Here is a 13,074-nt window from a genome sequence, read left to right as displayed (position 1 = left end):
GACCTGTGAGGGAATAAGCCAAAAGATAGGATTTTTGTTACTGGGATTATGTCATTAGTTTGCTCTGAATACTTTTGTTCCTTGTGTGTTTTTCAGGAATGATCCAGGGCCATCCAGTATTCCCAGGACGAATCAGGCCCAGCAAGTGTCTGCTCCAGGTACTGCCTATACTCGAACTGACCAATCACCATCCATTTCAGACACTGTAACAGAGAGAGTGTGAAGCATCAACACAGTGGGATTCTGCTCCACAGGTTACAGATCGATAAAGGTACCTTGAAGAAAGCTATTCTTTGGGCAGTTTGCAGAAGTGATTGGCTTGGCAGTTCTTCTCTAAACTGTTCAATATTCCATGGTCTTTTCCCATCAAAGCATCAGATTGTATCATTAGCTTTTCAGAATGTCCATATACGAAATTCAAACTGGATTGCAGTTTGTTTTATTTGGTGTATAATTTGGCCTAATTCAAATCTTTTTGTCTTCAGGCAACCAGCTACCCTAGCTACCCCAATAGCTGGATCACATGTTATATTGTATCTTACTGTGAACACTTAATGCCATGACTACTAGCTTTTAACTCTCTTAAAGATACAGTACATCCATATCTTCATAACAATACACCAGTCCTCACTTTATCTGCCTTCTTAACGATTCTGTCAACTTGGGTACCAACTTTTACGCATCGATGGATGTGGACCCCAAGATGCCCCTGCTCCTCCACACTGCCAAGAATCCTGCCTTTCACCCTGTAATCTGTGTTCAAATTCGACCATCTAAAATGAATCACTTCACACTTTTACAGGTTGAACTCCATCTGCCACTTCTCAGCTGGGCTCTGCATCCAGTCAGTGTCCCATTGCAAATTACAACAGCCGTCCACACCATCCACAACTCCACTAACCTTCATGTCAGCAGCAAACTTACTAACCCACCCTTGCATTTCCTCTTCCAAGTCATTTATAACAATCACAAAGAGCAAAAGTCCCAGAACAGATTCCTGCAGGACACCATTGGTCACCGAGCTCCAGGCTGAATACATTCCATCAACTAGCACCTTCTGTCTTCTTTGGGCCATCCAATTCTATATCCACACAGCCAAATATCCCTGAATCCCAAGCCTCCTTACTTTCAGAATGATCCTATCATGTGGAGCTTCATCAAGCGCCTTGCTAAAATCCATGTACTCCACATCCACCGCTGTACCTTCATCAGTGTGTTTTGTTACACCCTCAAAGAATTCAACAAGACTTATTAAACGTGACCCGCCCCACACAAATCACGATTAGATTAGATTCCTACAGTATGGAAACAGGACCTTTGGCCCAACAAGTCTCCACCAACCTTCTGAAGAGTAACCCACCCAGTCCCATTCCCTTACACTATATTTACCCTTGACTAATGCACCTAACACTATGGGCAATTTAGAATGGCCAATTCACCTAACCTGCACATCTTTGGATTGTGGGAGGAAACCGGAGCACCCGGAGGAAACCCACGCAGACACAGGGAGATTGTGCAAACTCCACACAGACAGTTACCCAAGGCGGGAATCGAACTGTGAGGCAGGTGTGCTAACTACTGAGCCACTGTACTATGAGCTATGATTTTCCAAGTAATCATAAATCCTGTCTCACCATAAAATACTGACTGGTCTCTAATTCCCAGGATTATCCACATTTTCTTTCTTGAACAAGGCAATAACACGTGACACCCTCCATCCATTTGGTATAAATCCAGTGGACACTGAGGACACAAAGATTATCGCCAAAGGCACAGCAATCTGTTCCCTCGCTTCCCGCCGTAACCTTGGGTACATCCTCTCTGGCTGAGTGGATTTATCCATCCTCACATTTTGAAAAATTTCCAGCACATCCTCCTTCTTAACATCAATCTGTTCAAGTATATCAGCCTGCTTCACACTGTCCTCACAAACGGCAAGGACCCTCTTTCTATTGAATACTGAAGCAAAACATTCATTAATGATCTCTCTTACCTCCTCCAACTCCAAGGACAAGTTCCCTCCACTATCCCTGAGCAGCCCTATCCTCACTCGGGCCATCCTCTTGTTCCTCACATCAGTGTAGAATGCCCCTTGGTGTTTTCCTTAATCCTACCCACCAAGGTTTTATCATGTCCCCTTCCATCTCTTCTCACTCCATTTCTCAGTTCCTTCCTGGCTACCTTGTAGCCCTTCAGAGCCCTGCCTGATCCTTGCTTCCTCTACCTTAAGTAATCTTCCTTCTTCCTCTTGACTAGATGTGCTACATCCCTTGTCATCCAAGGTTCATTCACCCTGCCATCCCTTCCTTACCTCAGTGGGGCAAACCTGTCCAGCACTATCAGCAAGTGCTCCCTGAACAACCTCCATATTTCTGTCGTGGATTTCCCTAAGTATATCTGTTCCCAAATTGTGGTCCGCAGTTCCTGCCTAATAGCATTGTAATTCCCCCTCCCCCAATTAAATACTTTCTTTACCTGATTACAGTCAAGGTCAAGCAGTTGTGATTACTATCAGTGAAATGCAATCCCACCACGAGATCTAACACCTGACCTGGTTCATTGCCAAGAACCAAATGGAATATGGCCTCCCTTCTAGTCGGCCTATCTACATATTGAGTCTGAATCCTTCCTGGACACACCTGACAAATCCTGCTCCTTTCAAACTATTTGGAGTAAGGAGATTCCAGTTAATAGTAGGGAAGTTAAAGTCACCCATGACAACAACCCTGTTACTTCTGCACCTTTACAAAATCTGCCTCCCAATCTGCTCAAACCCCAGAACGTCCAACAACCATTCCTGCCCCTGTGGTATCCAAGTCTCCATAATGGACACAACATTGTAGCTCCAAGGACTGATCCGTGCTCTCAGTTCATCATTTACAAAAGATGAGAAGATAAAAACGGAACAAATGTTGTTGGAATCTGGCTTGGAAAGACAAAGCAGGTTAATTCATTGTCATCGTCATTACTCACTGATGAGTGGGATCATCCACTGAGGAAATTCCGTGCCACTGGCCATGGGGTCTGTGGGTCCATGTGTGGCTGATGAGCCTGATCCTGGAGCCACATCTCCAACCACATATTTGATGGGTGTTTCCCCACAGGTGAGATTGGTCCTTGGTCTGGAGGTCATTAAAAGACCATTCTGTGGTTCCTTTTCCATGCTTCGTCTGCTGATGGGTGTTCACAAACAATTGTGTCCCTTCACACAGGAGTTTCCTTCAACTCACTTTCATTTGAATGAGGTTCTCCCACGCATTTACATCAATGTTGGATTATTGAGGTAAGCCTTTTGGTCATTTTTGAAATGATTCCTTGACCATGTGATCCTTGATAAGTCCCATCAACACTGAGGCAGCCTTTCCACATCAGCTGGAGGGACAGGTGTCAGCATCCTTGAAGGAGTGAACAGCAGGTGAATTCCAGCTGGAAAGACACTGTGGATGAACTGAAATGTTGCTCTGCCTCGGAACTGGCAGTTGGCTGTGTGTTGAATTGGTTCATCATTGAAGGACTGTTTGCTGGCCTGCCACACACAGAGAATGTTGAAAGTAAAGGTTAGAACCAGAGTGAGCTGACTCTCACTGGGTTTTGGACAGGGGGAACCAGGTGTGGGGTGGAGGGGTGGGGGTGGTGGTGTTGTGGTGATGGGGCATAGGTTGGGGAGTGGGGCACAGTTTGGGGTGTGAGGGTGTTTTGGTTGGGGGGATGGGGTGGGGAAGCAGTTGTGGTGGTGGGGGATGGGGTGGGGGATGGTTTGGGGGTGTGGGAGAGGGTGGGCAGTGTGTGGCACAGGTTGGGATGGGTTTGGGGATAGGTTTGGAGTCGAGGAATCGAATGGGGGTGGGATGGGTGGGGGCTGGGTTAGAGGGCTGTTTACGGGGGACAGGTTGCGGGATGGGTTGGGGGTGTATGGGGTGGAGGGATGGGGTGGCTGGGGTGGAATCTGGTTGAGTGGACACATTGGGGTGGATGCATTGGAGGTGGGGGTATGGTTTGTGTCAGGGACGGTTTGGGAGTTGTATTGGGGGGTGGCAGGACGGGGTGGGGGTTAGCACTTTGTTTTCTAAGCCTCCCACTGGCGCTAATTTGTTTTTGTTTTGCTCTCTCTGTCTCTCTCTCTGTCTCTCTCCGTCTCTCTCTGTTTTTCCAGGTCAAACACATCGTTCAAAAAGAGAATTGTTTTAACAGGACAGCACACTTCCCTCCAATCTGAAAGACAAACACTCACCACAGCGAATCAAAAAAATGACAAAGAACTGTGGATTCTGGAAATCAGAAACAAAAACAGAAACTGCTGGTGAAACTCAACAGGTCTGGCAGCTTCAGTGGAGAGAAAGCAGACTTCATGTTTGGAGTCCAGTGACCGTTCTTCAGAAGACATAACTGGATTAGACACACAACATTAACTCTGCATTCACTCTACAGATGCCCATGGGGATTTCTTCACCCAGGATGTGGTGAGTCCATGGAGTTTTATTTCTTATAAATAACCCAGGAAACCTGAGTGGAAAGAAAATTGTACAGCCAGAGTTAGCATTTTAAATTGAATATGTCTCTTCTTTCAAACACAGTGAGTTGATGCATTTTGAGAGAAGCAATGCAGAGAGGGAGTGTATACTTGAATGACACAGATGGCGAGAGTATGCAAGGACAGAGGGAGCAGGAGGTTAATGTCCATCTATCTTTAAAGGTGACAGGACCTAATCAGAAAGCACCATATATGGGATCTTGGGCTTTATTATTATTGTTAAAGAGAACAATCTCATGGAGAAGATGCTAACCTTTGATTCAGCTCTGGTTATGAGACAGTCAAGTGTTGCATCCAATTCTAGTCACCAGAGTTCTGGTCAGGAAGGGTGTGAGAGCTCCTGAGGGGTGGAGCGCACTTGTACCAGAATGGCTCAGAGACACAGAAAATATAGTCAGAGGATTGTTTTGGAGAAATGGCTATTTTCCTTGAAGAATACAGGTTGAGAATCATTTTGATAGAGCTGTACAAGATTATAACAGATTGAGATAAGGCAGACAAATAAAAAGGAACTCTGTCCAGTAGGTGATGGTACAAGAATTCGGATCAGGTTTAAAAGTTTGAGAAAATGTAGATGGGCAAGTGGTTCTGTTGATGCATTGACTGGAAATGTGCAGAACATGCTGCCTATTCGGTTGGTGCAAGTGAAGATGATCAATTATTGATGAAAAAAATGAGACTAGAAACTGAGGGAAATAAATTTGCAGTGCTTTGGAGATAGAGCAGTGAATGGCACACATGGGATAATGTGGCAGATAGTCCATTTGGACTTGATGGGCTGAATGGTCTTTTTCTGTACCACAATGAAGCTCTTTTTCTCTCTTTAACCTGTTCTGATCTTTTAACACATGGAGACAAACTACCATTTCAATAAACCTGCTCTGTACTCCGACTCAGCCCAGTACAGGTCATCCTTCTGCAGGTGGGGTACACAGAATGACCACATACTCCAGGATGGTCTACTCAGGATTGTGAATATCTTGGAACACATACAGTCACACCAACACCTGACATCTTTTCTCTCAGACAGAAAGAAAAGCATTTATTTCCACAGAGAAAGGACAATGATATTCATATCCTGGTAAAAGGAGTGACAGTCACATGTCTGTTTGGAGTTTCCTGTTTGCGAATGGTTCCCATTTCATATGCTCCCAACCCCTCTGTCACAGCAGCACTGTACCTGCGAGACCCTGATGGGATGAATGGCCCACTTCGGTTCCTGTGTCATATGGTCTTCAATGTTAACCATATTTGGGAGTGAGTCTGTTTCATCAGAATTTGTTTCTGATGCTGTGCCTGTGTGCCATCCCTCACGTACTCCCGCCCGCTGATCCAAAGGCCCTCACATGTTGCTCCATGTCTCAATCTTGAACCCATATCCATCTGCAGTTTTCTTTGCCATCTCTTGTCATGCCTTATCAGAGATCATGTTGCCCAATTCTCACTTAACGGCAGACTGTATCTGTGTGTCAAAGTTTTAGTGAACAGTTAAATAAAGCAAGAGAGTAGGCTCAACAGCAGTTAAAATAGCACAGCATGTGATGAAACAGGAAGGAGACAAGAAAACCAAAAAGTTGCAATTTTACTCAAAGAGATAGTGTCAGCGTTTTTCCAGTGAGAGGTGAACCTTTAAAAGCAAGGTTTAGTGGATCTTAACAAATCAAAAGGAGATTGAGTGAGGTGAATTATTTGATAAGGGTTCCAGTTAGAAAATAAATTTCACAGAATGTATCAGGTGATTATGCGCACAAGGTATTTCAATATGCAATGAAAGCAAAAGGAGAAGGTGTTACTGGTTACAACACAGAGTGAAGAAGCAAGTTCAGAGGATTCTGAATTGGACATCTCTCAAATTAATTTGGATAATGAGGAAGATCTCAAAATTTGGGATAAACTATTGAGTTAACTTCCAGAGGAAAATTTAAATGACCTGAGAGAGTTATTACTATCGCATGGAGCGATATTTGAGAATAAACTGGGAAGTATTCAGCTTATGCTCGAATCTCCGACTCTCCTGCTCCTTAGATGCTGTCTGACCGCTGTGCTTTTCCAGTACCACACTTTTTGACACTGATCTCCAGCATCTGCAGTCCTGACTTTCCCCGACCAATTGGACAATACCAATTTAAAGGCATGGCAATTGTGATGAAAAATGCTCCTGCCACATTTCAAAGACTAACCAATAAATCATTTCTGAATAACTGAATTTTGCGGTATACATTGATGACCTTGTGATATTTAATTACACATGGAAGGAACATTTATTGATTGGAATTATTTGACTGACATTTGGAGACTGACCCTGTAATTAACCTGGCTAAGAGTGAATTCGGAAAAGCTCAAGTCAAGTTCCGGGGCCATGTTATCGGACATGGACTGTTGGCCCCACGGAATAAGAAAACAGAGGTTGTAACCCATTTCCTTGTTCCTGGTATCTCTAATGCTGTCCAGTCAGATCATGGGGGTTTGATCCCACGACTTTCAAACCTCACCTCCTCCCTCCAATGCTCTGCCACTGGTCTGCCAACCTGCCCAGCTTCATTGGGGTGTTGCTTTTATGCACCAAACAGAAAACAAACAGATTCTCCACGTTCCTATTGGGTGGTACCTGACCGTCAGTCAACAGTTTGTCTCTCCCAGTGAATTTATCCCGGTCAGGAAGAGAATGAGGGAAAAGGGGATGTGAGAGCATCATGATAAATTGCTGGACAGTTAATGAAGCGAACCAGGTAATGTTCTGGTGGTCTGGATTTGAATTATACCATAAGGGTTGGTAGAACTTAAATACAAAACATTTTGTAATTAAGAGTCTAATAGTGACTACAAACCCATCACCGCTTGTCAGGAAATATCCATCTGGGTCAGTCATGTCCTTATGGACAGAAAATGCCATCATTACAGGGACCGGCCTATACCTGACCCCAGACCCACCACAGTATGGTTGGGTTTTGGTTGCTCTCTGGGCAACTAGGGATGGGCAATAAATGCTGGCCTGGCCAGTAGAAGGGCTTATGCACGATACATCGATTCTCCTGCTCCTTGGATGCTGCCTGACCTGCTGTGCTTTTCCAGCAACACATTTTTCAGCTCTGATCTCCAGCATCTGCAGTCCTCACTTTCTACCAGTAATACACCCATCCTATCAATGAATAAAATAAATGTACAATTGTTGGGGGAAATGTTCCCCTTTCATGTAATTCCCCTCAAACAAAAATTATAATTCTGAGCTGCTCTGATTTCTGTTTATTGCAGACATTTTTAATTTTTTTTATTGCAGATATAACTGACCAGGAGCAGGAAGACCAAGGAGCACCATTCTGATCAGCACAAAAAGCATCTCAGCAGGTCTTGTGTACAGGGGACCATTGAAACTGTTTTATGGGGCATCCCCCCACCCAAAGATCAATGTTTAGTTTATGAGAGTGTGTGTATGAGTGTGTGTATGAGTGTGTGTGTGTGCGTGTTTGTTTCCTGACAAAAGGTCTCCTCCACCATGTTGTGGGGCACTATCACCATGTCAAAAGGGATAGAGTTTGAACAGATCTAGCAACTCCTGCCTGCACATCCATGGGACACTGTGGGCCATCAACAGCAGCAAAATTGCACTCCAGCACATCTGTAACCTTAGAGTGTGACAGCTCCCTCACTCAAGGATTACCATTCAGCCAGGGGATTACTCCAGGTTCAATAGAGTGTGCAGGACGGCATGCCAGGAGCAACAACAGGCACACCAATAACTGAGGTGTCGGTCTGGAGAAGCAATCAAACAGGCGGACTTGCGTGCCAAAGAGCATGAGGAGCAAATGATAGCTCAGTGATTCCACAACCAACAGTCAGATCTAATTTATACAGTCCTGCCACACTCAGTCATGGAAGAGGTGTCTCCAGAACTATCCCTGTCTTCAATGATGGAAGAGCCCAATATATCAGTGCAAAAGATAAGGCTGAAGCATTTGTAGCAATCTTCAAAGTGCCAAGTGAGTGACCCATCCTGGCCTCCTCCAGTGATTCACAGCAATACTGATACTAGACTTCAGCCAATTGGATTTATTCCACATGAAAACTCCACAAGAAATGGCTGGAGGCACTGGACAGTGCTAAGGCCTGAGAACTTTCTAGTAATCGTGCTAAAAGCTTGTGCCCCTCTGTTTGCCACTTCCTGAGTCAAGCCCATCCAGTTAAAACACTGGCATCTCCTGGACAATATGGACAAAAGATCTGACTTCCATGAGGGGGTTGGGAATGACTGCCCTTGACATCAAGCCCACATTGTTTTGAGTGTGTCATCAAGGAGCCCGAGCAAAATGAGAGTGTTTGAGGATTGGGGCCACCTTCCACTGTTCGGAGTCATCCTTGCACAAAAAAATGTTTCTGGTTTTTGGAGGTCCATCATCTGAGCTTCAGGACATTAGTGTGGTGTAGTCTCCTTGGCCTAACCATCTTCAGCTGCTTCATCAATGACCTTCCCTCCATCAGAAGGTCAGAAGTGAGGATGTTTGCCAATGATGCATAATGTTCAGCACCATTCACAACTTCTCTGATACTTTAAATGCAACAAGAATGTGTCAATATCAGGTTTGTGTTGACAAGTAATAGTTGTGCCACACAAATACCAGGCAATGAGTATCTCCAATAAGAGTCTGCCACTTGACATTTCATGGTGTTACCATCACTGAATCTCCCACTGTCAACATCCTTGGGATTAGCATTGACCAAAGATTCAGCTGAACTTGCCACATAAACACAATGGCTACAAGAGCAGATCTGAGTCACGGAAAACTGCAATGGGTAACTCATTTCCTGACTCCCAAAAGCCTTTCCACCATCTACAAGGCAGAAGTCAGGAGTGTGTTGGAATACTGCCCACTTGCCTGGATGGGTGCAGCTTTACCAGCACTCAAGATACAGGACGCCGTCCAGGACAGATAAGCCCACTTATATGTCACCACATCCACAAGCATCCACTCCAACCACCACCGAGACTCAAATGCAGCAGTGTGTATTGTCTACAAGGTGCACTGCAGAAAGTTACCAGAAACTCTGAGACAGAACCTTCCAAACCCATGACCATCTGGAAGGATAAGGGTAGGACATACATTGGATTACCGTTACCCTCCAAGCCACCCACTGCTCTGGCTTGGAAACATCCTGTCATTCCTTTAGTGTAACTCGGTCAAACCCCTGCAATTCTCACCCTAACAATATCCCTGGGTGCTCCCAGTGAGCCTTGCCTTTTTGTAATGGAGTCAGAATGAGTAAGGTAAAAATGCTTAAAAACACTTGGTGCATCTTGAACAAAAACAAATGAAAGTCCAGCCCAATGCGTCAGGGCTCAGAGAAAGAAATTGTGGGAACTGCAGAAATAACATTCAAACCATGCTCTGTCTTCAGCAGCCACAACAGAATTTGTTGTCCTGTTAAACCCTGTGGTTGGTTTTAATGGCACTAAAAATAATTGTCTGTGTGAGTCTGCTATGTCAATTCAATCCAGTCTCACTGAATCTGCATCTGTCTACACATGGATTAGTGTTTAACTAGTCAGTGATCTGTGATCCTGGCTCACCCCTTATCCCCAGGGTGTGTGTTCAGGACGGAAGGTCTAGGATAGCAGCCTGAATCTGTGGCTCCAGTCCCTCTCCCTTCAGTGATACAGGGGGATCTGGGTTACCAGAGAGAAGGAGCTAAACTCTTTATCTGATCCTGTGCAGTTACTGTCTCAGAGTGTTTGATGGGAACAGCTTTACTCTGAATCTGGCCATGTGGTCTCCCTGCCCTGGATGTCTTTGAGAGGAATGTTTACTCCATATTCAACCCCAGACCGTCACTGTACTGGGAGTGATTGACAGGGATGGTGTCGAGAGAGCTTTACTCTGTAGTTAGAATTGAACTGTTTGTGTCCTGACAGTATTTGATGGAGACAGCATAGAGTGGTCTGTACTGAGTGTCCTGAGTGTCCTACCCTGTGCTGTTCGTGCCCGATGAGGATTTGGTGCAGACGCTGTTGAGGGAACATTAATTTCAGTTGAAAAGAGTTGAGAAAATTCACTCTCTCTCTAACTGTCCCTGTCCTGGAAGTTTGTTTTTTCATGGAGATGTGAGCTTTAGTTTGTCGTTAACACTGTGCAGCCCAAGCTCTCAGAGTTTTTGACGTTGACGTTAAGGATTTTGAGGAATGTATTGGAAGCTGATGCAACATCCTGTTTTCTCAACAGTTGCTGTGGTTGGTGCCCTCAGTTTTACAACAGTTTTGTCATCCTCTTGGCTCTTCCTGACCACATACAGACTTCCTCCTCCTGCTTCAGATCGTTTACACTGATCAACATTTCTTCATTGGTGCACAGGACGTCAAGTAACTTCATATTTTTCTGGAGAAGGAGAAGAGTGAGCAAGTGAAGAATTGATGATGAAGTCCCTCTACATTTGTCTTTCTGCAGTCCTCCTGTCAGTCTCAGTGCAGGGTCACAGTAAGTACTTTCTAACACTTCCAGAGAGTGAGGGGAGATACAGAACACTGCAGACACACCCAGGTTTCAGACAGATACTGGGACAGAACTGATTGACAAGAGACAATGATGAGACAAAAGTGTTTGCCTTAATTTCTTACAAATAATACTACAAATACAGAACACAGAAAGTCAAAATGTTCCACTTGCTGTAACTAAACCCTGCAGTTGGTTGACCATTGAGATTTCCTGAATGATGTGCAGTGACAACCTTTCTCTGGTAGAAAGTTCCATCTTGTCTGTTTCAGCCTCAAAGCTCTTCTGTCAATCTGATGAGTGTTAATTACTGTCGGCCAGAGACAATTAACTATTCCTCATGTGAAGATTCATTACTTTCAGGTTTCATTATCGATTCATGGACTCTTAGACATTTACTGCATAGAAAGAGGGCATTTGGACCATCGTTTGAGTGTGAGTTAACAAAAATCTGACTATACTTCCCCCAGAATACAGCTCTTGATCTTTGTGCCTTTTTAACCAACAGTTTTGAGGATTTTAAACTAATTATTGGGGGATGGGTAGAGGTGGGAGGTGGAAGTCAATTAGACAGAAGTTTAAAATATCAAAAAGAAGTAAGACAGCAGAGATGCAGGCTACTGAAGAGGCAAATGGGAAGTCTACTAAATCCCAAAATACTGCTTAAATGTTACTCGCGTTTCTAACTCTAACACTCTTTCAGACAGTGAGTGCCAAACTCTTAAATCCCTCTGTATGAAAATGTATCTCTCCTCAACTCTCCTCTCACCCTTTATTTCTTACCTTGAGCCTGTTTTCCCATTGAGCCTGCCCCACCATCCAATAAGACCATGGGTGACCTTTCCATGGACTCCGCTGTCCTTACCCACTTGCTGACCATAACCTGAAATTCCTTTTGTGAAGAAGCTGCTCCTTTAACAAGGTTCGGTTGTCCTTGGTTTTTTTTTACTCTAACCCAAGCTGTTTCATTTTCAACTGAACTTTAGCCTCTCTAAAGATTCTGATGGAGTTTCCAACAAATGTAAATGTTGAGCTCCTGCTGTAAGTATCTGTCGTTTCCTCACGGAAGGAAGCAGCTCCAACTCCAGCTTGTTTGCTCATTCCCACAGCTTGGCTTTAACCACCTTTTTGTAAAACCCCCAAGGTCACTTCCTCCACCCCCAGAAAACTTTTGCTGACTGAAAGAGCCCTGACTACACCAAGCAACACCAACCAAAACCAACATCCACAACAACAGACACTAACACTTACCATTCGCTGCCTTCAAGTCCAACAACTCGAATCCCAGTTTGCAACTAAACAACAAATCCTGTAAAGAGTCCCCATTCTGTTATGGACCAGGCCAGATCCCTCAAACCCTTTAAGAAGGGAGCCTAGACCTTAACTTTGCTCGTTGTTTTAAACAGGTGTAAAGTGGATATTGCAGGAGAGAATTGGCTGGTCAAACCTTTTATTTTTCAACAAAACAGAGTTCATTTACAAGATGTGGAGGAGCCGATGTTGGACTGGGGTGGACAAAGTTAAAAATCAAACAACACCAGGTTATAGTCCAACAGGTTTATTTGGAAGCACTAGCTTTCTGAGCACTGCTCCTTCATCAGGTGGTGTGAAACAGGACCATAAGACACATAATTTCTGGCAATAGATTACAGTGATACAATGATACATTGAACAAACCTTGATTATCCAGCCTTTCATCTTTTAGAATGGATTTGCTGGTTTTGATTCATTAATGTGTATTACCCAGAACTTTATTTAAGTCACATTCTCAAGATAATTTGAGGCTTTATAACAAAAGGCTGATGCCCCCTAGTTCTAGTTTCACCCACCAGTGGAAACAACCTCCCTGCTTCTACCTTATCCATTTCCTTCATAATTTTACATATTTTTATCATATTCCCCCATCATTCTTCTAAATCCCAATGAATGTAGTCTCAGCCGACTCAATCTTCCCTCATAAGCCAAGCCCCTCAATTCTGGAATCAACCAAGTGAACCTCCTCTGCACTATCTCCAGTCCCAGTGCATCCTTTCGGAATTAAGGAGACAATACTGCAGGTGTGGT

The 13,074-nt window shown here is 44.2% G+C and overlaps 1 protein-coding gene across 1 annotated transcript in view; it reads left to right on the top strand.

Annotated features, from left to right (window-relative positions):
* Nucleotides 1–10,886: 10,886 nt before the first annotated feature.
* The window catches only part of LOC132821675 (uncharacterized), a 40,705-nt gene continuing 38,517 nt past the window's right edge, over nt 10,887–13,074 (top strand). The window contains exon 1 of the mRNA XM_060834387.1: nt 10,887–10,995. Within this exon, the coding sequence (XP_060690370.1) occupies nt 10,932–10,995 (64 nt within the window). The 5' untranslated portion in view covers nt 10,887–10,931. The remainder of the gene's footprint in view (nt 10,996–13,074) is intronic.

This window comes from Hemiscyllium ocellatum, chromosome 2, assembly GCF_020745735.1.
Source record: "Hemiscyllium ocellatum isolate sHemOce1 chromosome 2, sHemOce1.pat.X.cur, whole genome shotgun sequence".
In the NCBI taxonomy this organism is placed as follows: Eukaryota; Metazoa; Chordata; class Chondrichthyes; order Orectolobiformes; family Hemiscylliidae; genus Hemiscyllium; species Hemiscyllium ocellatum.
Note: the sequence above shows the minus strand (reverse complement) of the source record. Positions and strands in the feature narration are given on the sequence as shown.